The following is a 27,526-nucleotide window of genomic DNA, read 5'->3' on the forward strand; positions in this document are numbered from 1 at the left end:
TATATTTATATCCATCTCTGGTATATGTTATCTGTTGAAGACTAGCCCATATGGTACTCATAGCATTTATGGACATGACAAGATTAATTTGGAGATAGCTGACAAATGCAACATAGACAATTTATTTCAATTACCAGGAAAAGATTGTCTATGAAAGAACCCATGAAATTTCAGATTGGCTATTAGAAAGAATTTTTTCACGGAAAGGGTGATCAGACATTGGAACGGGCTGCCTGGGGAGGTGGTGGACTCTTCGTCCCTGGAGACATTTAAAAAGCGACTCGATATGGCACTCAGTGCCATAGTCTAGTGACTGTGGCGGTAGTTGATCAAGGGTTGGACTCGATGATCTCTGAGGTCCCTTCCAACCCAATCTATTCTATGATTCTATGAAATGGTCTTCTTTAAGTTTGTTGCTAGAGGACAGCACCAGTCCAGTGACTGTTTCTCTGACTCTGTGAGTACAAGAGCTTTCTTTTATCAATGCTTTGTAAGATGAAAATAATCCTGTGATATTCACTACATCTAAAATCATGGAAGGGACCATGGAGGCCAAATATCAGCTCTATAAGCTGTGTGTCTTCATTGTCTGAAATGTATATCTACGAATTTTTTTTTTTTTAGTTTGGTAGATACAAGAAAATTTAGTAGAATAGGTGTTAGGCTGAAACAAGGAATGTTCTCCTATTTAAAATATTTGTCATGAAAGAAGTGATTGAACACAGAGCCAAAGAAAAGAGAGACTCTTTCCTCCTTGCATTACACTTAAGACTCACACATATTGTCAGAAGTCATGTTTTGCCAGCACTATACACTTGTGAAGGGCATAGGGTGAATACCAAGTTATGTATGTTAAGGGCTGCAGTGAACAAGACTTCAAACTGTTTTGAAAGGTAACATGTAAGTCAAGGTCAAATACACTGAGGTGCTTTTTACTAAGAGTAAAAAATTTTCAAGAGTAATGCATGCACTCAACAGTACACCACCACCATTTCAACAGTATGAAATGAAATATGTAATGTATATTCAAGAAAAATTAGAGGTCCCACTCCATTTGTCATTTTTAGAAATTAAAGTCCTCTCTGAATAGAAATTTTTTCATATTGCAGTGCAAAATTCACCTCTTTCTATTATTTGCTGTTTCAATTGTGTTGTATAATGAGAGTACATATATCACTTTCCTCCCCTCTTCCACAGTACTTAAGATCAACTGTTATATACAGTTTATTTGTACTGGAAGAATGCCTACCTTCTACAGTAATTTCATATGAAAATGAACTCATGCTAGTGAAATGTTCAGTTTTCTGGTACCAACTTTATGAACGATGATTGTAAGGCTAAAAAAAATAATAAAATCCAACCATTTCTACCTGGTATATTTTACTACTCATGAGAAGTTTTCTCTTGTGACTAATTTGAAATATGTGAAGTTAAGGAAACTACTATTAGATATACTACTAAGAATAACAAATATATGAAGTGAATGTCAAAATGATGAGATTTTAATTTTATGTTGAAAAGCTGCTTCTACAGCCACCTACTTCCAAACCAAAATCTCTGAAGTCAGTAACTTTTCTTCGAAGGTTTCACATGATAAACAGAAACCGAAAAGCCACCGACATCTCTTCATAAAGATAGTGAGATAAAAGCTATACATTTTTTCTAATATTAAAAAATCTCTATCAAATGACCTTGACTGTTTTCCAAATAGCAATCTGAGAGCTGCAAAAAGAAGGAAAGATGATGAAAAATCTTTTGGTTAGGATCTCTAAATCTTGGTTAAGACCATTTGGTTAAGATTAATTCTTTACATAATCTCAAACAACTAGCAGTCCTGGAGTATTTTGAGTGTCTATGTGACTTCTGAACCGTGCAATAAAAACTACAGTGTGATTTTGAACCTGGTGCCATATTTCTCTTCTTTCTCTTTTCAAAGATTGCCTGAAAACATACTATATAACACTTTCTTTTGAGTAAAAATGTATTTCTATTTAGTAAAACTTAATATAGAAAGAAAGAATTTATGTTTTTCATAGGCTTCTAGAAATCAATACACAATGCTGTTTAAGCAATTACCTTGAGCATAACATGACTCATGCAGGAGTTCATGTCCCCTCCAGTGTGACTCTGTCAGCCCTAGCAAGGTGGGCTGAGGAACCCTTTATTGTCCCCACCCTTCTGCCAAGCTCATTGCTTTCCCATCTGAGTCCTCTGTACTGGAGCATTCAGCGTGTCCTGTAGAAGGCAGCTGTGCTGACTTTCATATTTCCAGAAGGCAGAATTTTTTCTTGCCTAGAACCAAATTTATGTGTCATCTGTACCCTCTGCTGATTGCAATGAGATCTGTGTTCAGTAAAATTTTCACTCAAAAAGGATAAAACACATTCATGTTAATGTTGGTTACAAAAACACAAGTTAAAGCTGCCAAAAAAAAATTACTAGAATTCTCAAAATTAGCTTTCTTTCTCTACAATGGAACAGATTCAATTGATATCACCTGTATGGAAACTGACAGCTTACCATGAAATCAAAGAATAGTTTCCTTCTAAAGGCAAAATCCAAACATTAGACTAACAAAGTAGAATTTTACCATTAATTTCAGCACATATACTGCGAAATTTTAGACAGGTGATGCAATTCCAGTGTCCCATGTCAGAATACCCTGACACTGACCTGTTTATAAAAACAGGTGAAAAATATCGTAAAATATTAAAATACCTTGAAGAAGAAAAAAAGAAAAAGATCAAATAACTCAGCTGGACGTACATTCTGGCTGAATACAAATGTATAACCTGAGTGACTAAATCAGCTCCAGCAGCCTTTTTGGCTGAATTCCCTTCCTTTTCATTTCAGAGACAGGTTTGTACTGAATATTTCTGTTATTAGAGTTTGAACTTTTCTCAAGTGTCTGAGCAGAAGGAAGCACATTCTTCACTAAATGTAAAGCTTAGTATGACACATAAGTGAGGATTCAAAAAACACCCAAAACATTGGCTTACTTTAGAAATAAAAAGCTGGCCTCTGAAACTATATACTAGGATATTTTAGTCTTTTTCTCTCTGATCTGCAAAGTTAGGATGGAATTCTAATGAAAAAGTATTTCTCTGCTGACACTTTCAAAGCTTCTTGTTTATGTGAGCATAGAAGTGAAGTTGTTCAGACTTGCACAACCTCCACTTACGCTCTTTGCTATAAACAGTAGGTGAGGAGGAATACAAATATATGAGGAGAAAAGGAAAGAAAAAAAACTTTCAGGCAAAGCAAACTTTGTTCTGTTTCAAGGAATATTTCTGTCGAGCAAAATGTGTTAAATCTATTCCCTATTAAAAGTACTGTGGGATTTTGTTTTTTCTTTGAAAACTAAATATAATTTTAATACTACTTTAACTATGAGTGAATGTACATCCTATTTACCTTAAACATGAGAAAAGCTTGTGAAGGCTTATCCCAAGCAGGCAACCCCAAAAAAATCACTGGATCCGTATTTGGAGTAAATATTCCTTCTCTTTAAAATCAGAGTTGTACAGATGTAGACTGCTTCTAACAGCACATCTGATGAGTTGCACTCTTGATTCACTATGATAAGATAGTGAGCCATCATCTGGAAAAGCAAATCAGTATTTCTTGAGGCATTCTTTAAGGTTAACATACTACAGCTTAATTTTGACAGAATTTTTAGATGTGATCATGAAGATAAGTGTCAAAAAAGAGAAGCCTCAAAAAATTCATTAAGATTGTACTGTATAATATTCATAGGTTTTTTACCTTTTTATTAAGACAAAATTACAGGCATTTTTTTCTAGCCTGCAAAGGACCTCATTCTTGGTCAAAGTCAGTTGTTAAAATGTACAAGAGATGGCCACTCTAAACTCCATTATGGTCACATAGGTTAACCTGTCATTACAGTTGTATAAAGTATTATTGTAAGAGAAGGTGAAAAAAAATTGAAATTTAATTAATAAATAAATTAACTTAACATTATGAACAATCTTTGTATGTGATGTTACTCTACTATTTTTCACAATTTACAATTAAACCTGCAAAATAAAGCAATTTGGACTTTAGATTATTTTTGATACCACAACATAACTTACTTTCTCATAACCAATAGATAGGAATCTCTTATATCTGCTTAATTTCAATCTCTGGCAATATTTCCAAGACCTCTCAGATATCAAATAAATTCATAGTTGGTTTTCGACCTAAACTTCCATATTAATTAGTGAGACTGGAGAGAAATGAGCCTTGCAGGATAGGGCCTCAGAATCTTAGATCATAATAAAGTTGCCTGTATTATTGTACTGATATAGGAGCTTTTATCTAATTATTTCTTTTAAAGAAAATAGTGAAAACATTCTCCTATGTCAGTTGAAAATTCTCATAAAACATGAGCTTTGTAAATCACAGCTATGTAAGTGATGAGGAAAGAAGTCTGTAGAGTTAATCGACCTCCATGCAGATACACTTATGTGTACAGCTTCTTTATGCAACATACTATATGAGAACAATCTGAAGGAAAACAAATGTTCAATAAAACAAGTCTTTGTATATATTAAATTTCTCTATAACCATGGAATATTATCATACTGCATAGAAGCAGTTCTAATATTCACATCAAAAATCCTCACACAGATTGTTTCTCGCTTCCCTCTTCACTGCCTCCACTTGAGTAAGTAATTTCTGCAAAGAGGCAATTATTTTATTGGGTTGACTGCAAACCACCATCCAAGAACACCATTCATCAGCCTCCAAAAGGACAGTCCGTGAGAAGGCAGCTATTCAAAAATATCTGAAAGCCCTAGAATTTTTTCAACATTCATCTTCACCACCACATGTTTTATGCTGGGAAGCAACTCAACATTTTTTTACATGCAATTTAAGGCTTTCTCATTTCCATTCCTTTCTGTTGATTTCAAACCTGTTATTCAAGTCCTAATTATTTTCAATTATCATCTGTTTTTCTGTTCATGGTCTATTCCTCTGCTTACATAATGACCATGGCCTGAATATCCATAATTACAGAATTACAGAATTGTCACGGTTGGAAAAGACCTCTGAGACCTCTGCATCCAACTGTGAACCCCTCTCCTCCCCAAAGCTAAAACCAAATACCCCCAAAACAAACAAACAAAAACCCCAAAACCAAACCAAACTAAAACCACAAAACCCACACAACTAACAAAAAACCACACAAGTGCTCTGTTCCAGTAAAGCACGTCCTGAAGTGCCTCATCTACACAGTTTTTGATTTTGCCCTTGGTGCATCTTCAGCACCAAGTGAGAGAAGTGGCCAGCACCCACCTCTCTACAACCTTCTTTCAGGTAGCTGTAGAGACCCATCAGGTATTCTTTCAGCTTTCTCATCTTCAAATTAAAAAAAAATCCCAATTCCCTCAGACTCTCGTAACAGGACTTGTTTTCCAGACCCTTCACCAGCTTGGCTGCCCTTCTCTGAACTCACTTCAACAACTCAATGACCTGCTTGTAGTGAGAGGCCCAGAACTGAACACTGTACTTGAGGTGCCAAGTACAAAGCACAATCACTTCCCTACTCCTGCTGGCCACACTGTTTCTGGTACAGGCCAGGATGTTTGCCTTCTGGGCCACCTGCACCCACTGCTGGCTTGTGTTCAGCATTTCAGTCATTTAGATTTTAGTTAACCTTGTAAGTCTTGGTAGAAAATATAGATGTGGCCTGCAGTGCCATTAGAGGACTCTGACCATGTGTCTGGCTCAGCAATTCTACAGTCACATACATAAGTGTTGTAAATCAGGTCATTTTCATGAGAAGACACCCTTGATCCTTTCTGGTTTGTATGTTACTCTTCTCTTTCAGTTTGGCCACAGTAAGATTGTTTGTTGTCTTTCAGCTTTGATACAACAGACAATAAAACTATGAACCCTGCACTGCAGAAAAAACAATTTAGACATGACATGCTTTCTCCATCCTGAATGCCCCAGGCTTGGGTCAGACAGGAAATGCTATTTTTGTGAATCTGGCAAAATGTATTTTGTTTGTTCTATAAAGGTAAAGAATCAATAACAAGAATGAAAAAGGTGAGATCAGGCTTCTTGACATCATCATGCCAACAGGAAGGTCAGAGTACCAGAAGCCTTGAGAAAATTAAGCAAGCAGATCTCAACTTGTGGAGTAGAAGGCAAAAAATTCATGAACAGAACTGATGTGAAAGTCACTGAAGACAATGCAATGATTCCCTCTTGACTTTGGTTTGAAGCTAAATATCATTACAGAGACAGGAAAATTATGGAGGGCTTAGTTTAGGGTTTTTTGTTTGTTTGTTTTTTTTTTACACACCTGCATTTGCACACATGCACATACATTTAAAAAGCAGGCCTGTGCTGTGACAGGCCTCTGATTCTCCTGAAAAGCAAAGACACAACCATAAACACATTCCCATGGGATACAGACACCTCAGCATTAACTAAAACCCTAAACTTTTCTAATTCAGTCTAAAAAAGTTGAATTTGTATTGTATATTGACCTTCAATTCTTCATTTCAAATTTCTGAGAAAAGCCTCTGAAATCATCCATAAACAAATCATCATAAACAATTTTCTGCAAAATATACAGGAATATTAATATGCCAAATCTGTGAAGTATGTGAAAATAGTCGGAGTACATTGAGCAACTGCTTTCCCAGGTTTCTTGCTAAAGCAGTGCTGTAAAACAGAGTTGCTGTGTAGTAATAAACTCGTTACTTTCTGAACTGTTTCATTGCAAAGGAATTTTAATGCAAGACTGGTTATAAAGCACTATTAACATTCAGATTTGGAGGATCAGAGACCAAAACCAATGTAAATTTCAGCAATCTGAATGTTTTAAGAGATATAAGATTCTTCATATGATATCTTTCCAAATCCCTATTGAAACAGTTTCCTTCTTTGCAATGACAACTCTGTGTAGTATTTCCAGTTATTTCTGTGTAATGTCTATATTCACCTTGTTATTAAATAAGTGGACTTAAGAAAGAGCAGAAATATTTTTACATTATATGAAGAGATGTTGATATGATCTTCATAAACTTAACAGGGAGTTTTCTTCTTTAAAAAAATAAACCTGCTATTTTTATTTGCTGCATATCTTTATGAATCTGACTGCGAAGTGTTTAAATTGTTGTGGCCTCAAAATGGTACAGAATCACAGAAATGTAGTTTAACTAGAACCGACTATGTGATTTAATACAACTAAGTACAACTTGGCAATGAATTACAACAGAGATGAACATCATCTCTGTTATTCAAGATGACAGGAGAGTGCTGACCTCACATCTCCTTCCAGGGCATCCTTATCCATCCAACCTTTTCCTTTGGAGAATCATCAGATGCATAGCAATCGGGAAAATGATACCCTTGGGAAAAACCAGGGGAATCACTAGCATTTGTGTACCTGGAAGAGCTTTTAAGGCTACATCTGCCTTAAAGTTTTATTCAAGTGCAGTTCTGAAGCAGGTCCCAAGTCATGTCCAGTTTCCATCCTTTGGTTAACACCAGAGAGCAATTTCTGTATGCAAAAGATACAGTTTTCAGGTGAAATCAGGTCCAAAGATGCTTTCCAGAAGTGCACTTTCCATGCTCCAGCGGCTAATGTGTATCCAGACCATGGCAGGAGATTGAAGCTTGCCCACATAACCCCCAAAACTCACATGGTGTTGCTGTGTGGCATCAGTAATGATATCTTTTTTTTTTTTTTTTTTTTTAAGGAAAAACACTGTTTCTACTTTAACCTAAATAATGTTAGGGGTTGGAAGGGACCTCTAGAACTCATCTAGTCCAAACTCCCTGCCAAAGCAGGATAACCTAGGGCAGGCCACATAAGAATGCATCCAGGCAGGTTTTGAAAGTCTCCAGAGGAGGAGACTCCACAACCTCTCTGGGCATCCTGTTTCAGTGCTCCATCACTCTCCCAGTAAAGAAATTTCTCATGTTGAGGTGGAACTACCTATATTTTAGCTTAAAGCCACTAATCCTTGTCTTATTACTGGGCACAACTGTAAAAAGATTGGCCTTACCCTCTTGACTTCCACCCCTCAGATATTAATAGGCATTAATAAGATCCCCTTCTAGCTTTCTTTTGTCAAGGCTAAACAGCCCTAGTTGTGTCAGTCTTTCTTCATAGAAGAGATGCTCATGTCTCTTAATCATCCTTGTAGCTCTCTGTTGGACTCTTTCAGGTAGATCCCTGTCTCTCATGAACTAGGGATCCCAAAACTGGATATAGTATTCCAAGGGTGGTCTTACCAGGACAGAGTACAGGGGAGGAGATCCTCCCTAAAACTGCTGGACACTTTTCTTAATGCATCCTAGGATACCATTGGTCCTCTTGGCCTCAAGGGCACATGGTTGACACATGGAAAATTTACTGTTCACTAGGACTCCAAGGACTTTCTCCATGGAGCTGCTTTCCATCAGGACATCACTTAATCTGTACTGGTAGTTGTTATTATTCCTAACCAGATGCAACTGACATAAATCATATATAATTATGTACAACATCAAAGACTCGATAACTTACTAATGAATTAAAGGAAATTTCTTATTCAGAATCAGACAAAATAAGGAAACAAAGCCTCAAACATTTCTTGTATTTATCTGCAATAATTTGGTGTGAGAATATTCCACTAATGCAAGACTATGAGTAGAAAATGGTATTGAAGATATGAGTGAACACACAGTATTCATAACTGATTTTATCAAGTGACATTTTGATGAAAACAATAAAGCCATGATTTATTTTAAAATAAGCAAGAACATCCTGTCTTTCTTTCATCCCTCCAGAAACTTCCCTCTTGAACTTACCTGTAGTGCAGTTGTTGAACTGGATGTCATCTATTGCTGCTCCTCCTCCTAGGTCTCTGGTACGAATGCCTTCAAAGATAACTTCAAAGTTCCTCAGTTTCCCCAAGTGTAACTCAACTTTTTTCCATTTGTCATCATAATTTCCCGAGTCACTCCATATTTTCACAATCCCATTGTCAGTCTGAAGTTTAAATAATATATACACAGATATATGTATTAAGACCGTTGTATATATGGATTATCAAATACCAGTTTTGGAAAAAAAAAAACAAAACAAACAGAAATAAGGCTAGAAGACACCCCTTCAGTTTTGTCAATAGATGGTAAACATATACTTGCTAGAATACAGGAAAAGTAGTGAAATGAGATGATTACTATACAAATCATATGAGCATAAATAATAGATGAAGTCTCAGAACATTACAGAAATTATTCTGTGTATGACTGAACTCCCAAACTGTCCATTTCCACATTTCCACTGTGATTCATTCCTTTTCTTGGTTTTTTTGGTTTTTTTTTTCTTGGTTTTTTTTTTTCAGACTATATTACTGGGTAGTACAGATAGGTAGAATCTTTTAAAACTTCAGACAATGATAAAAAAGGGAGGAAAATCTAACAAATATAAGATTATAATATGTTTAAAACTGTTCATTTGAGGGCAAATAAGAGTGTTCTGATTTTCAAATATACCAATATACTTTAAAGCTTTTCTTAAAAAATGTCCAGTCATATCACCTGACAAGTCATCAGCAAACAATATGCTTCATTTTTTAATAGTAGTCTTAGAATTATAGAATTAGTATATATAATTTCAATTGTTGTGACTGGATGATACATATATAAGATGGCACTGAAAGTAAAGAGTTCCAAAAGTTTTGTATATGTCCAAATTTATTTTTCTTTATGATATAGTGACTAATCATTCAACTTGTAAATGGGAATTTTTTTCTAGCCTTTTCTTATAAAAGCTAATTAGTACTCCAGCTAGGATTAATAAAAACACCAAGCAATGCACCAATCAGCTAAATGTAATGCAGAGTAAAAGGTTCAAAGAAAGCAATGCATGAACATGAAAAATTTAAGGAAAATAGAGACAATGGTAAAATAGATGGGGAAGAAATTTAATTACATTTTTTTAATACATGGTGAACCTGTTAGGCCAGATTTATGTTTATATGATTGTCTTATGCATATTTATGCTGAAAAAAATAATCTTGGTGATTCACATATTGTATTCTGAATAGGTAAGTTCAGACAAGCATTCACTAAAACATTATGTTAGTTTTTTCTGAATAGGGAACGCAGAATTGTTGATATATTTTAGAAGGTTCTCAGACCTACCAAAACATACTGTAATGATGTGTGGCTTGAAAAAGATGTTCTGGAAAATCATAACTAACTGAAAAGCAGTTAGAGGAAAACAATGGCAACTTTACTTTAAATTGCTAAATAGGAAAGAAAACAAGAGAGAGTCTCCATAACTTCCTGTAAAGTTGTAGACATCCAGATGAACAACTCCAATTCTGCACATTACTAATGGTGATGGACCAGTGGTGATAGCAGCCATTTATAAGTCCCAGTGACTGAGCACATAGGCAGCTATGGAGGGAAGTTTAGGTACTGCTTCTTCAGTTATGTCTCATTGGTTTAAAGCCAATGACACAATCCATTAAAGAGGAAATAATGTAACACAACCTTGCTGGTGCTCTGCACCACTAATTTCAAAGTCATAATGATTTTCTCAATGTATTTCTCTCAGTGAGACTCCTGACTCTATGTGTATCATGTCAGTAACCAATTCATTTACTAGAATGACAGAATAGCTTCAGTTTGAACGGAACTCTGTGGATCATCAAATGTAACTCCCTGCACCTCTCAGCATGGCCTAAAACTAAACCATCTGACTAAGAGCATTGTCCAGATGTTCCTTGAACTCTGACAGGCTTGGTGCCCATGACCCCATCCCAGAGGAGTCTGTTCCAGTGACCGACCACCCTCCCAGTGAAAAAAGCTCCTTTCAGGCCCATAAGCAATGCACTTAGAGAGACCTGGAATCAGAACCAGTATGAGACTCTTTCTAAAAGTTCCACAAATATTACAATCTGGAAACACACTGAGATCAAAAAAAATAGATATGGTAACTGAAGATGCTAAGCAGTGGTAAACAGTTTGGCAAGTCTATCTTAACTTATATTTTTCTATTACTCTTATTCATCAAATATGCAGTCAACAATTTAACTTCATTATTTAAATATCTCAAAAATATCTATTCTATTGATTCAGATATTTTAGAATACTCTCCAAAAGAGTCCATCTATTCATGACATAAATAAAATAGACAGCTATGATGAGTTACATTTGGCTTTAAGGTCTCCAGTATTGAATGCAAAACTAAAACTTAAAAGAGAAGCTCTTTGTAACATTTAGTCCATTTCTTGTATCTGGAGTCTCTTCTGTCTGCCCTTGAAAACTCTGTGGAATGGGAAAATTTCCTCAGCATTGTTAATCAGAAATTACTGATTAATTTTACAAAAGTAGTTCAATGCCATATATTGGTGGTGAATCTAAGACACTCAAAATGAAATGGATAATAACACTAATAAAGGAATTCTTTTCCTTTCATGCATTTAGGTGAGAGAGAAAAATTCAAAACTTGTATCTATCCCAGCATTGAGACCCAAATCTTTAAAAAACTACATGTATTTAAGTTTGGATATATAGAGGCCAGTGGGGCTTCCTAAAATATATAGAGATTAATATTTATATAAAATCTGGACATATTAAATGTAATTCAGTTAGCTGGAACATAAGGCTCACATCTCCTGTTAGTCTGATTTTGATTGATGTCAATTGATTGATTTTGATTTTATTACAAGATATTCTGTCCGGACTTACATTACATTTATCATCTTGATTTTTGAGTAGAGGATGCTGCAAGCAATAAGTAATACTGCTCATTTGTTTCTTCAGGAATACTTACTTCAAATGTTGTAATAATCAATCTATATATGATATCATAGCTATAAAGTATCAAATCTTTATACAGGTACAGGAACTGGGGCATTTTTTTCCCACAGTGAGACTGAAATACTTTTTGCTTCAAAGGATTTTTTTCAGATAGAAATTATATCAGTAATGGCATTTTCATTGCACTTCACAAGTTTCTGAATACTAGTACACTTACAAAGTACAGAAGAGAGAGACATTTCTTTTCCTGTCTGAGTTCAATAGTAGCATTTCCTATACAACAGCAACACTTCATAAAGCATGAAAGGCTGATGTTTCACTTCTCTGCTACAGCTCTACACAACAAAATGAAAAGCAACCTCATGCATAACTTCATGAAGGCTGTTATAATCCAGAGTGAAACTTCCCTTCCAAAACAAAAGCCCTGTACATTGTCTGTATGAAACAGCCAACCAAAAGGAGGGAAAGGGAGAGAGATGCAGGAAACTTGGCTCTCCTCATCTCCCCAGGCTCAGACAGTAGAGCTGGCTTGGCTAAGGGATGCAAGCCATACACTTCGTCTGGATATGTACTTGGCATGACAGGATCATTGTTTGAATGCTTTATAGATCCCATCTCATGAATTATTGTTTTGTTTTCTACATTCTCCATCCATTTAAATTGTCCAGTACTTTGGCATCTCTTGAATATCTTTGGAATGTGTTTGCTGCTATAAGAAAGACAAATATGGCCTGGGGGTGGTGGTGAATCAGTCTCTGCTTTGACCAACCCATTGCATCCAGAAACAATTTCATCTTTTTGACTTTCACATATATGTATTAATGTAAAAGACAGATATATAAAAAAGGTTATGGCAATCAGAAGAAATGTGTCTCAGCATGGAGAATGTGGAAGGCCAGAGTGTCACCTTTCTTTCTGTTTTTCAGAAGCTACTTTTCTACTGACACACACTTAATGAATATCTAGATTGCTCTTCAGCTTGGGCTGGTTACAAAAGGCTCAGTCTAATTCAGTGCTCCAACGGACTGACAAAAGGTGGTTAAGATCTGTGGCTTGGCATTGGATGGTAGTATCACTGCTGCCTCTTAAATATGCTGACTGTTGGTCTGACCAAAAGTCCTGCTTTCCAGTTACCAAACAGGAGACTATGTGGTCCCTTACCCCTCTTCTGCACTGTAAGCATCATTGCTTAGGCTTCACCTGTCGCTCTTTGTCACCCTTCCTTGCATGTAATCCTACTCTCACTTTTCCTCACACCAACCCTTTAATGTCAAAGTCATAGTGTTATCTTCCTAATGTCTTTTCCTTGGCCTTTTTTCCAGGATTTGTCACCTTAGACTCTACCTGATATTCCTAAACCCATTCCCACTCATTTCCTATTTGCTTCCTATTGCTTGGGCATCTACTGCTGCTAAGAAAGATAGACCAGAGTCTTGCATCAATTAAACCACCAGCCTGCCATTCTCAGCCAAAGAAGGTATGCCAAAGTAATATGAAAAAATAATCTCCAGAAAACAGTGTACATGAAAGGAAAAATACTTAGCTTTCCAGAAAAAAGGCTAAATTGTACTTCTGAACTATGGAATGATTATAATTTTTGTCTATTACATACATGCAGCTCTTTGAAAGTGGAGAGAGGACAGGGTCTCAGATATCACTGACACAGAATGCACAAGTAAAATATTTTTACCCCCAAAAAATTTTACCGTATGTTGAAGTTTATTTTCTTAGCAAGATATCTTGCCTGACAGCAAATGCTGACAATGACACATCATTGCTAGCACATGACAATCACCAGAGTTTTTTCTGTTCAGAATAAAATCTCATACTATCTCTTCAATATCTCTCTGGGGATGTCTCCCTAAGCTGAAGGGAAACACGGCTGAAATAATTTAGTCTTTTTTCCTTATGTCTCTTTTTAGGACTTGTGAAAAGCTTTGTGATCTCCATACCATGCAAGACTGTAATTTTATCAGTGCTAAAATCCTTCTAATTTGTTATGAAGTCTACATAAGCAGTCTATATTAATATTATGTAAACTCTGCACAACATCTCAAAGAACATCTTAAGTTAAAATTCAGAAGTTCTCATCACTCATTGCTTGTTGACTGCTAAAGCTTTCCTCCAACTCTTGCTTTATGACCTACACAGCCCACTCTTTAGACTATTTTGCCCTTTGTAAACTGATTTCACCTTCTGTAGCTGAATTCCATCTCTAACACAAAAATAAAAAATTTCAAAGTGTTGTATGCCATAGTCCCAGCTTTATTTCCTTTTCACTATCATTTCCTTCCTATGCTGGTCTAACTCATGACACAGGAATCAACTCCCCATTGATTAGCTGTTCAGGTATACAAATAATGTTTCTGCCTGAACTTCATATCCCTCATCTGGGTATAGGACTCTAATATTTTTCTTTCTTCTGCAAGTGAGGTCTAGACAAAAATCTTCCATTAGGTAAGATTTGAATGCACTTCTGTGACTCTTAGCTATAACTGATAGCATTTCATAGTTTCTTTGAAAATGAGTTGAATCAGTATGTCCATATTTCTATATGCCTATCAATATTTCAATTACAGTACTTAACACTTAATAAATATTTCAATAATGATTATGTCAGAAGCAATAAAACACTGAGGTATCAATTAAAACTCCAAGTATAATAATAAGTCTTGTTCTTGGGGTCAGAAGCCCAATGTTATTGGCAGATTAGCTAACAAAATTTCATTTCTTCAAATAAAAATACACCAAGACAACAACAACAACGAAAAAAACAGATGTGAAAGATCATGATTTCATTTAAGGCTCTGAATAGTTATTATTGATTGCATGTCACTGCCCTCTATGGGCTGAACATAATTGAAGGCCAAGCTGAGGTGATGAGCCGTGGTTAAAAATTCTACAGTAAATGGCATGTTTTTTCCATTGGTATGTAGCAGTATGTCCTGGTATTCCACTATCCCATCATGCTGAGTGATGATGGGATGATGATCCCTCAGAAAATGACAGAATTACTTCTAAGAAGATCATAACCTGCTTAGATCTGTAGGCCTATCTGCCTGCTCATACTGGAAAATCCCTATTCCTATTCAGAGGATTTTTAATCTACTTTCTGATAGTCTGAGGGGAATTATTTCTTAATGATTTCATTATTTTGCAATTCAGAATCTTCTTCATGCTTGTCTTCTTCTGAAGAATGATCAAAAGTGTTTATAACTTCTCTTCTGAGAATTTTGGTGGCAAATTATATCTTACAGGTTCAATATCCTCATTAATTCACCTAGGGATACTAGGAATAAAGGAGAAGGAAGGATTTCTTTCTGTCTTAGAATTTTTTTTTTATTTTGTGGATGAGTTTAATATTTTTTCCTGCACAGCAGGGCCCACTGTTGTGGCTACATTTCTAACACAGACAGAAAGATATTAGGAACTGAATCCAAAGCATGCAGGAGGATTATGCTATTTTCAGTTACAAGGATATTGCAAAGAAACTTCTTATGAACTCACTCATTGTCAAAAGAATACACTAAGTATTCCAGATGCAATTATAAAGGTTCTGCTTTGAGACAATCTGACTTGCTATATCTGCAGTGAAACAGCAATGAAATCCATATTTTGTTCTTGATTTGCATCTTTCCTTCTCATGTTCTGAGATGGGTTTAAAATATTCTGCTGTTTCATTTGCATCTGCTATTTATTTCAGTAGAGCCAAGGGAAATGGAGCTGAGCTTACCAAATGGATGAAGGCAATGAAAACATTTCCTCAATATTTCTGAACTCTTCAAACCAAATATACTTGAGCACTTTTTAATCAGAGACAGAATATTTTCAAATGATTCATCAAAAAGCATTAACTGTTTATTATTAATACCATAAGAAGGCTTTCAAGATCCACTATATCAAAAGGTTTCTCTTTCTGTAGCACCCCTCAGACTTCAAGAGAAATAAAACTCTTCTTACATATTTTTTTAAAAATTAGGAAAAAGCTTTTCTCCTCTGCTTTCAGGTTCTTCTATAAACATTATCTTCCTGGAAAGATGTTACCATCCATAATTCTAAAAATAAGATATGTGTTATGCAAAGCACCAGAGCACAGTATAAAACAGGATTAATTTAACTTTAATTCTGAGTGCTCATTTCTTTATCTTTTGATGTACGGTAATCCTTCTGTTTTAAAGAGTATTTTAGGAGGCCATTTACTTTTCAGGTTATTTCTTCTTGGTTTAGAATCAAGCATAATTTTATGGTGTGCAAATGAAGTCAACTAATAAACTTTGTGTTAATGAAGTCTTACTTTCCTTGATGCAGTATCATCATTGAAATCTTTTGATGGCTGACCAAGTAGTTTAGTATCCCACAGTGAAGTATGCTCCTCCCTTGCTTTTTCCCTTTACTTAAAAATGTGTGGAGTGTCATCTTGCACTTTTACATGTACATCAAAGATACAGGAGGTGAAAGGAAGAAACATCACGGCTTTTCCTCACTTGTCCATATTTTAAAGACCTTTTCTGTGAATCTGTATTTCTCTAAAGCACAGAACAGAACAGTGTGCCTCTTGGCTGATATTTCTAATATAACTATCTACTTACTAAGGTTCCACTGCTTGAGAGTGAGATCTATTTCCAGAAGGTTCTGAGCATCTTCCTAACAGATTTGGGCTGCTGTTACCTCAATTCTGCAACACACAACGATACACATTTTTAAAGATCTGAATCTCTAGGAATAAGGATTTCATATATAGTTTGGAAAAAAATGTAAAAAGGCCTATTAAATATGAACTCATGCTGTATAGTGGAATCTCAAAAAAAAAAAAGAGATGTGATTATTGTGTGTTCTTCACCTAAAGTTATTCTCAAAGCACATGACAGATTCTATCTCTGGTTTTTTTTTTCATTTCTCAATGATTTTCTCTTAAGGCCTAACTTCCTAAAAGAATATTGCTTAGATTATTTGAAAACAGTAACTTAACCCTACAGAGTTTCATCTTACATTTCATTCCAGCAATAAAAGATCTACATCAGATAAATTCAGATACAGTATCAAATTATTACAATTATTCAAATGAGCCAAAGAATGAACTGTAGCCAAGATTCATTCACCCAAGATTTTAATTTTAAGCCCACTTTTCCTTTCCTTTCCTTTCCTTTCCTTTCCTTTCCTTTCCTTTCCTTTCCTTTCCTTTCCTTTCCTTTCCTTTCCTTTCCTTTCCTTTCCTTTCCTTTCCTTTCCTTTCCTTTCCTTTCCTTTCCTTTCCTTTCCTTTCCTTTCCTTTCCTTTCCTTTCCTTTCCTTTCCTTTCCTTTCCTTTCCTTTCCTTTCCTTTCCTTTCCTTTCCTTTCCTTTCCTTTCCTTTCCTTTCCCTCTTCTCTTTTTTTAATTTTTTTTTATATCCTCCTCTCTTTTCTTTGTGGTGACATAAAGAAAAATGAGATCAGACAATAAGGTCATGAAGATGTGATGAATGAACACGTGTGTCCTCTGGGACACTGTCAGTCATCAGGCTGATAACGAGTCAATACAAACGGTTCAGTTGCACTTCAGAACAGCACAAGTCAACTTTGCCAGGCTTCCTGAAGCCCTGCATTAAATGTATAGTTCCAAAATCTTTGAGTCCATCTAAAATTGCTCTGTGAGAGATATAGAATAAAGAAATATTTAAACTGAAAATTTACACTTCCCATCACTAAACTGGGGGAGGCTAAGGGCTGCATACTACCAGATTCTAAAATATTCAGTGAACTTAGCCTGTAAAATAAAGAAGAAACAACAAAAAGGAATATAATAGAATCTGCAATAATCTGCAGAGAGATTGTCCCAAAAAACAGGAAAGTGTTAGTGATGAGTATGCAACAGGATGAGTTTTACTTTAGGGATATGCTCCTGCAGCAAGTGATGAGCTTATGCAAGTTCCAGTGAATTAAGTGAAGATTTATGATCTTTATCACTGAAGAAAATACATTAAAAAAAAAAAAGTTTCTCTAATTTTTCATAGTTATAGTTTGACAAGGACTAGAACTGAAATTTAGCATGTCTCTACTTTCCATAAGAACACTTAGAAAAGAAAAGAAATATCAGCCTGATCAAATGGTATCTTTAAGAAAGAAAGAAGGAAAACTGTAGGATGAAGCACTGATTTTTCAGCCTTCAAGCCTTTTATTAGACAGCCTGCATGTCTTAGTCTCAGCAGGTTTTCAAAGTAAGAGTTAATTACAGAGCCTATCCATCCATCCCTTTCATTTCCTCCTTTGTGCAAAGTATTAAGATGGTTTTTGCTCTCTGAAATATCTTTTCCTTAATTTTAATTTTATTTCCAAAATTAACATCATTTGAATAAAAGAATATGCATTTCAACAATGAACTTGCATTTTGATGAACAAATGTAATAAATAAACTTATTCCACTGATGAACTTCCTTCTTTAAAACACACCAGTTTTGGAATTCTGGAATAGACAATTTCTTCCGAGCATCAGAAAGCAGTAACAACTCACCCTGTCATGAGTGCCAGCACTGGCAATATTTCTAGGAGCTAAATGGTAAGACTCTTGGTTCTTAGTGGCTGTAAGTGCTGAGTTGAAAAAAGCCAGTTTCAAAAAGACTTTGCTAACAGGGAACTGGTAATTCATCTTGAGACAGGATTTTATTTTAAGCAGATAGGCATTTCAAGTCATGACAATTAGTTTGCTCATCAGCAAAGCTGAAGTGATGATTAAAAACCTCTTATTTTGAAAAAGAAATCTAGACTGGGAAGGCAAGAATAATAAATTGGTTTTCTTTAAGTTGTTCTGTGAGTATCACATTCTTAAAACTTTGGGCTTTTGTGTCACAACTATTAAATACTAGATTTCAATATAATCAGCTTTTGCTTATAACCAAGCAAACTCTTCTGATTTTTTGTTTGCATATTTCTACATTCCCATCTTACTTTTCCCATCAAATAAACTTTTCTGTCCTTAGGCTCTTAAAATACATCTTCATTCCATATTCTATCCTCACTGATTACAGCAGAGAAATAAAACAACTCCTCTTATTAGGTACCTTGTATTATTTCAGCCTCTCTTCATTTCCTACCCTTCCCAGCACTCCTTTCTTCTCAAATAAAAAAATTTCTTTTCAAATTTCCTAGCACAATCTACTTTTGTTTATTTTTTTTTTTTAGGTATCTTAAGGGATACAATTGTAATTGTCTAACTAAACATCCTTTAAATGCTGAAAATAACAGTGAGCTCTTTATATAATCAAAGCTCTATAAAGTATTTTTAAGCTTCACTGGACTGATCCTGATCAAAGAGACAATTTAAGAGGAATTCTCAAGTCCTGTCTCTATAGTATCCTATAGATAAAACTATTTACTTTACTAGAGAATGCCAAGAAATCAGATATCTGATTTAAATTTTTAATCTGTAGCTATGAAAGATATTATTTACAAATTGAGAGCTCTCATAACAGACAGACCTTATTATATTAAAACACTTTCCCTACTTTTGTCTGCAGTTGTCACCACATTATACGTTACATGCCTACAGGAAACTATATAGAAAGCAACAGCCATCTTTCCTCTTACAGATGCTTAGTTTAGAAGGAGTTTAATTGTGCTCCCATCTCCTTTTGACACAGTGAGTAAAACCCCACCACAGCAGAGGGTAGGGTGACTGCTGCAGGGGCTGCCCTGGAGGCATCTATGACTTAAAGTAACAGAAATCCCATCCCCATTGACACAAATGTTAATTTAACAAGAGGCCCTGCAACCTTAATGTATTTCTAAGAAAAGACTTCTACATGCTGGATAAAGTGCAGATCTCCATCTCTATGAGATTGTTCCTGTGGTAAAATAGAAATAATCTGCCAACATGAAGGCAAAATGATAGGTCTGAAATTAGGCATGAAAACTAGCATTAGCCACACTTTAAATATAAAAAAAAAAAAAAAAAAAGATATTTTGTAATAACTTTCTATCTGTCAAACAAATACGAATAAAACTAAGGTAGAAAAGGAAGATCAGCATCATTTTTTTATCTTTCATTATTAATCAAACCATGCTATGGTTTTCAATGGAAATTTCTCAGATATCCTTGAATTTCTTCAGAGTGCAGCAACTATTACAGAATTCAGTTCCAGTTTATACCTATGGTAAACTTCCAGTTACTCAGTTTTTCTCCAGATATTGCAGACAGTGCAGAAGTTCTGTCTGTATTTCTAAATGAATTTATTCCCTGCAGTCAATAAGCACAGAACTAATTATCAGAATAATATAAACCTTTTTGTATGAAATAAGGAATCATTGCAACATTCAAAAATGCATATCAAAGGAAAAGTATAACCACTGAGTGACAGGAACAACTAAGTTAGAGAGGTTGAAGGGATCTGTGGAAGAACATGTTCCTCCCAGACCTCATGGCAGAAATTCAGTCTGATCATGTCCATGTGGAAAGAGATATTTAAGATGAAGCCTAGGAAGTTTCTATAGCAATGGCATCCTGTGAAATTCGTAGCCATTAGATTTGCATACTCTGAAAATAGGAACTAGATGGTATGTTTTAAGGTATTTTAGTATCATTTGCCATGACCTCAGGATCACAGAAAGTTAGAAGTTGAAAGGGACCTTGAAAGATCACCTAGTCCAACCCACCTGCCAGAGCCAGGGAACCTACAGCAGGTCACACAGGAATGTGTCCAGGTGGGTTTTGCATGTCTCCAGAGGACTCCACAACTGCCCTGGGTGGCCTGTGACAGAACTCTGTCACCCTCACAGTGAAAAAGTTTTTCCATATATTTATGTGGAATTTCTTATGCTCCAGCTCGTACTCCCTGCCCCTTGTCAGGTATTGGATATACCTAAGCAGAGCCTGGCTCCATCCTCCTGGCACCTTCTCTCTGTCTTGCTACATGGTCTCCTGTACCTTTCTGCCACATGTGACTACATCTCTGCTGATTATTAGATATTGTAAGACCATTCAGGTTCTTCAGCTAAACACAGTAAAATTTTCTTTTCAAGCTGAAGAGATTGTTCTAAAGAGGCCAGCAGCCTTGGAAAGTACAATCTGAAAGACTCAGTCTTACTACTTCACAGTTCTAAAGAGATTTCAAACCTTATCTAAAGAAACACTTCTGTACAACAAATCTTGGTACAACAAGGAAGGGACTGTAATTTGTATGTAGACTAAATTCCAGATGTGGGGACTAAAATAGACTACTATTGACTAAGACAAAGTCTAAAGTTTAAAATGTGAAATTTAAAATGTCAGGGGAAGATTTTCATTAGTTAAGAAATAATTAATAGCCCACGCACTCCTAAAATAACTATGCAGGAAAAAAAAACAAGCAAATAAGAAACGAAAAAGAACTCTAATTCTTTTAATTATACTTGAAAACACAGATGGCATATAAAGGATAGAAATGTACCTAACTAATTTTGTGACTAGGAAAAACTTTTTATGATGACATACTCCCATCTCCTGCTTGATGATCAATGAAATTAATTAGTTAGTTCATGTATAAAAAATTAAATGCCATTCCTGGATCACATTAGGTACCCTTGTTTAAAAAAAAAACTTTTCTCCCACACAGATCAAACCAAATCAATCTATAAAGTAGTGAGATAGTGAGTTGTGCTGTCCAGTGCAAGGAGTGGAAGGCAACAGTGAGCAGCTGAGAGGAAGACACAGAGACATCTAAAAATAGGCTGCAGAGTAGCTTTAGCATACACACCACTTAATAGAACAATTAATATTTTTATCTTCCTAAATGAGATGGTATAAACACGCAGAAAAAGCCTAAGCAAATTATTTAAATTTGAGAGATGCTTCACGTTCATGACGATTTATTGACTCATCCAAATAAAGATAGAGGGACTGGTTCATTACGCTGTAATTTCAAACAACAGAACACCATTTTCAATAAACTGATAAGTCAGCCATGTAAAATGAATGGCCTTGTACAATTACATTAACCTAAGTTTCCACTGTGGGTGGAACCTTTACACAACAGCTGCCTCTTACATTTAAAGGGGAAGCACAACTGATCAAAAAATATTCATCATTATTAATCATAAAATGGCACCTGTGGTGTCAAACGTTCCTCTACCTCTATAATAAGAAATGTGTGTTGACTTTCAATGGTTTACAGAGAACAGATGATTTTACAAACAAGTAAAAATAAGGTAATTTGCTCTCTTTTGTTCTTCATGCTTTAAATTTCCTGTTATGATATTAGAACTAAAACTAGTCTAAAATACTTCACTGTATTTTTATTCAACTATTTCTATCCAGCAACCAAAATTTGCACTAGGATGTTTTTCATTGAAAGAATTTGATTTCTTTCAATTGTATGATTTAAATTCAGAAAAAGGAAAAAAATCTTTTCACTTATGTTTAAAACCTGAAACATCCACGTGATTTTTTGATATAGTAACAAGGTTGCGTTTGGTTTTTAGGTTTTTCTGATTGGTAGGCTGGAGGATTTTTTTTTTTTTTTTGTCATCCTCACTCTCTTTAGCAAATAAGACCCCAACTGTGCTAAGAAGTTAGCATTACAGCTAAAGTTAAAAAGGTATCCTTGTTTGCCAGTTCCACAAGATCCACACTTACAACACAGGTAATTCTATTTTTCATTTGCATTAGCTTTGGAAATTTTTCCATTTCATCAAAAACTCCTGGAGCTAAATAAAAACTAGTATCACATCTAGATTAAGCATCTTGAATAATCTAATAAGTGGGCAAGGAGATAAGACATGCAAATTTTGGTGTTCCTTTCCTTTATTTCGTGCTGCTGCTGTTGGCAAAATAATATCTATTCTGCAGACCACACAGTTATACCTATGCAATTTAGGAATTTAATGTAAATGGTCTTTTAATTTCCAATTTCAGCAGTACTATGCTATAATCTCTCATTATTTATTAATTCAAACAGAAAATCACATTGGAATAGGTTTTGCAGTTTTTAGAGTAGTACTAAAATTCCTTATATTAGCCACTTGTGGTTTTGTTTTGTGTTGGTTTTTTTGTTTCTTTGTTTGTTTTGGGGGTTTTTGGTTTGGTTTTGGTTTGGTTTTGGGGTTTTTTTTATGGGGGTGGGATGGTTGTTTGTTTCTTTGTTTTCAGTTTTTCAGATATGGCCTGCCAAAAATTACAGGAAAAAATTACAAAAGAATGAGGCAAGGCAGAAAGCGTTGGACAACCTGAAGTGTGTGACTTAACATTGAATAGTCCTGTGGGTACAATAGGAGTCAAAAAACCGAGTTACAGAATGCCTATGAATGGACTACAGGGTTTCCATGGAAAAAAAATTCTATAGCTTCTACATTAATGTGAGGAGATGATTGTTTTTCATGCATCCAGTGAGAAGAATCAATGTAGAAATACAGTCTATTTTAAGCTGTGAAGCAGAATAAGTTGTTTCTTGAGACTTTATTCTTGAGTGACTTCCTATAGAAATAGGGTCAATGATAGGAATTCGTGAAAACTTCACTTTAAACTACTCAGTCTGGAAATAAAAACACACAGAGGAAATCAGCTGGCTATTTAAATCCAAAGTTCTTCTGGTAATATTCTGTTAGCCCAGTGAGCTTTTAACCTGCTGTTAAACACTTTTAAATTTCAGTGTAGATGGATGGTGAGTTGGATACTGCAGCTTCCATAAAGAGCTGTAATGTCAGCATCTTTCATTTCCATTAATGCTAAGGGGTTGATCTGAAGAATACTGTATTTTTGCAATTAGTTCAATAACCTGTTTGTACTGGATTATTAATCTCTATACCAAGAGATTTATACAAAGGATATGTAGTACAAGCTGAGGAGAAAAAACCCAAACACTAACTGCAGAGATATTCCTCTCATGAATGAGTTTGTTTTCTCTAACTGCAAACCTTAACGTAAAAGTTCATACTTGCCTAATAGCATCCCTTTTATGATCCTGCAGTTTAACTGGTTATACTATAATTTAAGATACTACTTTAGTAGTATAATCTTAAACCAAAGATGTGAATATGAAGTGGGAGACCTTCGAGTAAGTGAATGGCAGAATAGTTTGAATTGAAAGGGACCTTTAAAGGCCTTCTGTAAACTTTGATTTTTTGATTTGAAAAATAAATGCTTATTTTTCTATCTTAGTCACTGCAAGTAACTTTTGTTTTCATTTTTAAGTATGTTACCAAAGAAAACTTATTTTCAACCAAAAAAATTATTTTTAATCAATCTAACTCCCTTGTAAATCTGTGCTTTCCTAGGAAGGAAGAAAAAAAAAAAAAAAAAAAAAAAAAGCAGCAGCTATATAAATATATCTCATCATCTATATGGTTATTTGATGAGGGGGCTATTGTCATTTGTAGGTGTTTGGACTAAATCTACTAAGGGCTGTCAAAGGACTCATTGCTTTTCTATTTTAGATAGATAATTTTGGTTTTGTCTTCCGTTGTTGATGATAATTGATGTATATTATCTTCCATGCCTTTAAATTACTCTTATAACACACAGAATATTTGAGAAAAAAGAAATGAGCAATTAATTTTCAAGGACAACATATAAGTTATCACTTGAAGTAAGGCAGTCAACATTGGAAATAAAACAGAATTTTTAATGCACCAAAATAGTTTCTATCCCAGGATTTTATTACCAGTAATGAAGAAAGAGAACATAATGAACATTTGGCAAATAAACTGCACCATCATTTATACTTATCAGACAAGATTCTCTGCACAAAGAATCACAAGTACACAAACTCACTTGTAAAGGTTTCTTCTACATCTAAAAGCACTACATTTTGTCGATGTCATGAATCACCATTAAAAAGCCTGCACGGAGAGATTAAATACATGCTTCAGCTACACCCATCATTAATTTCTACATTTTACTAAGAATCATATGATGGTCTAATACTTGCTTTTGCAAGCATTTAGTGCCTTTTCTTTTTAATTAACAATAAATGGACCAGCCAGTTCTCAAAGAATGTATCAGTTCTAACTTGTAACTAAGTAACTTAAAATATCTTAATTTTTTTCCTTTTCTAAAGAAACTGGATTATATATTCTGCACCCATCTACAAAAAAGACAGAAAAATCAATACCATTATATTTTTGCATTTAATTCTCCTTTTCTGCAAGTTACTAATTATTTTTATTTTGTGGGATGTTATCCTACCACATCAAGACATCAAAGAGAAAAGTATTGTCTGCAAAGAGGGAAAATAGAAAGCGATTTTTTTAAAGGTTTTTGGTGGCTTTTCAGAGAAACATTTTGGAAGAAAAATGGTGAGAACATTTTTTAAAGAGTAGAATAATAACAACCAACAGTGAAGTAGGAAGTGTGAGGAGCTATTCCAGTTAACAAGCCAAGCAACAGAACATCAGAATGCCAAAGCACTGTGCTGGAGCACATACACCCTTACAGAGATCAGATATTAAAAAGAAAAAGATACTTTTATTACCTTAATCAGAACCTGAATATGTCCCGTGGCTTTTGATGACTTGAAGTACCAGAAGCTCATCACACAACTCCTGCTTGATTCTTTCCATCTAGAACTCTTCACATGGGCTTTTTCATTTTTTAGGGCTATTGCAGTGGTCTCAAGATATAGGAAGTGTCCTGAAATTAAATGATGTGTTACTGAAAAGTTGTTTAGGACTTTCAGATTAGATTCCAAAATTCAGGAAAGAAAATGGAGACATGTATGAAATATACTTCTTGTACATATCCTGTACTACTGAGCTTCTGCTTAGTTAAAAATGAACAGATCACATTCCTTGTGCGCTTTTTATATCAAACATTGACTGGGAATAGCTCACATTTTGCATGAATCTGCATAACAGAGAGAGAATACTTCTGTTTCTCACCTATTCTCAGTACATGTCCTTGACCAACACCATTTGGTTGATATTTTGACAGCACATCATACACTAGCCACACCATGGTAAATTTCAGGAAGTTTCCTGAAAGATGCTGTTCAAGCTGATACAGTCTTTGATTTTTCCATTTCTATTTTTTAATCAGTACAATAATATAATAAATTCTGAGAGTTTTCAAATTCAATTCTTTTACTTAGTACAAAAAAATAATGTGTAGTTCATATAAACATAAATGTAGTATAAATAGCGAGCTGTCAAATTATAATTGCACAGCTACTGAAGTTTGTATATGAACTAGATAAAAAACATTCCTTCATTAGAGAGAGTAAAATAAGTTTATTATAAGTTTGATACTTCTCTAGCAAATTTACAACCATAAGTGCTCATCATGATACTGATGGGATGAGAAAATTGTATCTTCTCTAAGGTCATACTTAACAAGTATATATATACTTAACACCTAAGCACTATTTTTTTTAAAAGTGATTGTTAAATATAAATGAAAACTTTTTCTACATCTGCTATTTTCTCTATTTAAAAAGTCACATGCATAAACACTATGAAATATCAAAAGCACATCATATATCATGGCATCAATGTCTTCTTGGAAGATGTGGCTAAGCTGGATTGAATGCTAGGAATGCTGAAGTTTGTTAACATCTGTTTTAAACTAGGCATGTAACATCTGTTTGGAGGAAAACAAAACAAAAGCTTTCACATTCTTCTTTGGAAAAAAAATGTGACTTATTGAGTTGAAAGACAGGACACTCTAAAACACAGCTTGGTCTGCATGACTGGGACCAGCACGGTGGGAAACTGGAATGAGCAGGGACAGTCAAGCTTAGCTAGGGATAATGATTTAAAGTTAAAAACTGAGGTGCTGCCAGTGGAATTAAAATTAGATGATCGCTAGATGCGATCTCAAGAGCTGTGGTTTTGGAAGTTAGTGCTGAAATTCCTCTATGTCTTTCTTTGTGCAAGAACTGATCACAGAACACTGCAGTATTCTCTTCTTCATATGACAAAATGTTAACATCTGAGCTCAATTTTGTTTTGGTTCTTTCATGAACACAATTGTTAAGTGCGATCAGTTCTGATTGTATGGCCAGATACCATCTTCATCTTTAATCAACTGGTCAAAGTACAATTGTGAAAAGTGAAATGAATTCTAAATATATTTATTATAGAGCAACTCTTGAGTAAAAAATAATTTATCCTCTTTCATCATTCATCACAAAAAACCCATTTAACTTTCAGACTTTAGTGTAAATGTCCTAGGTAGAGAATTAGATCAACAGTCATTTTATTTGGACGTTGCGTGGATCCAAGGTACATAATGTGAAGAAAAATCAATCTCTGTTCTAAACAGAAGTGGCTATTTTCAAAGCTAAATGTAAGAGAGGGACACATTGGAGAGCACTTCTCTTGTACTGTATCTTACTTGAAGATCAGCGAAACACAGCCAGACTGGGCTATCTCTAAATAAAAAAATGTACAGCTACATAATTCTTGTGTTAATTTGTCCCTGTTTCACCATCATTCACCTTGGCAAGCTTTCACTAGCTCATGAGTTTCTACATATCTTCAAGCAAACTTTGATTTTATTGGGTTTTGTACTTCAGCAGTTTATGCAGACTGAACAGCTGAGACAGCTACTGAATGCAGGTCCCTTTGCCTTTGTGCAGCTCTGCTGTGGAGTATTTCAATTTAAGATCTGTTCTGAGCTCAGTTTCATTTATGCCTTTGCTTGACCTATGAAAACTTCAAAGGCAGGGAATGAAGAACGAGAACAGATAATCGGGTGCTTTGGCCAAAACAAGGCAGGAGCAATACTCCCACTAACAGAAATTTATTTACTTAAATATATTTATTTAAAACTATCTAAAATTAAACTATGAATAGTCAATG

At 34.9% G+C, this 27,526-nt stretch overlaps 1 protein-coding gene across 1 annotated transcript in view; it reads right to left on the reverse strand.

Annotated features, from left to right (window-relative positions):
• Window positions 1-27,526, reverse strand: part of MALRD1 (MAM and LDL receptor class A domain containing 1) — a 224,265-nt gene that overhangs the window by 79,481 nt on the left and 117,258 nt on the right. Inside the window, exons 28-29 of the mRNA XM_008492748.2 lie at window positions 25,201-25,358; window positions 8,818-8,998 (exon numbers count right to left, since the gene is read on the reverse strand). Of these exons, the coding sequence (XP_008490970.2) occupies window positions 8,818-8,998; window positions 25,201-25,358 (339 nt within the window). The remainder of the gene's footprint in view (window positions 1-8,817; window positions 8,999-25,200; window positions 25,359-27,526) is intronic.

Source organism: Calypte anna, chromosome 2 (assembly GCF_003957555.1).
Source record: "Calypte anna isolate BGI_N300 chromosome 2, bCalAnn1_v1.p, whole genome shotgun sequence".
Lineage (NCBI taxonomy): Eukaryota > Metazoa > Chordata > Aves > Apodiformes > Trochilidae > Calypte > Calypte anna.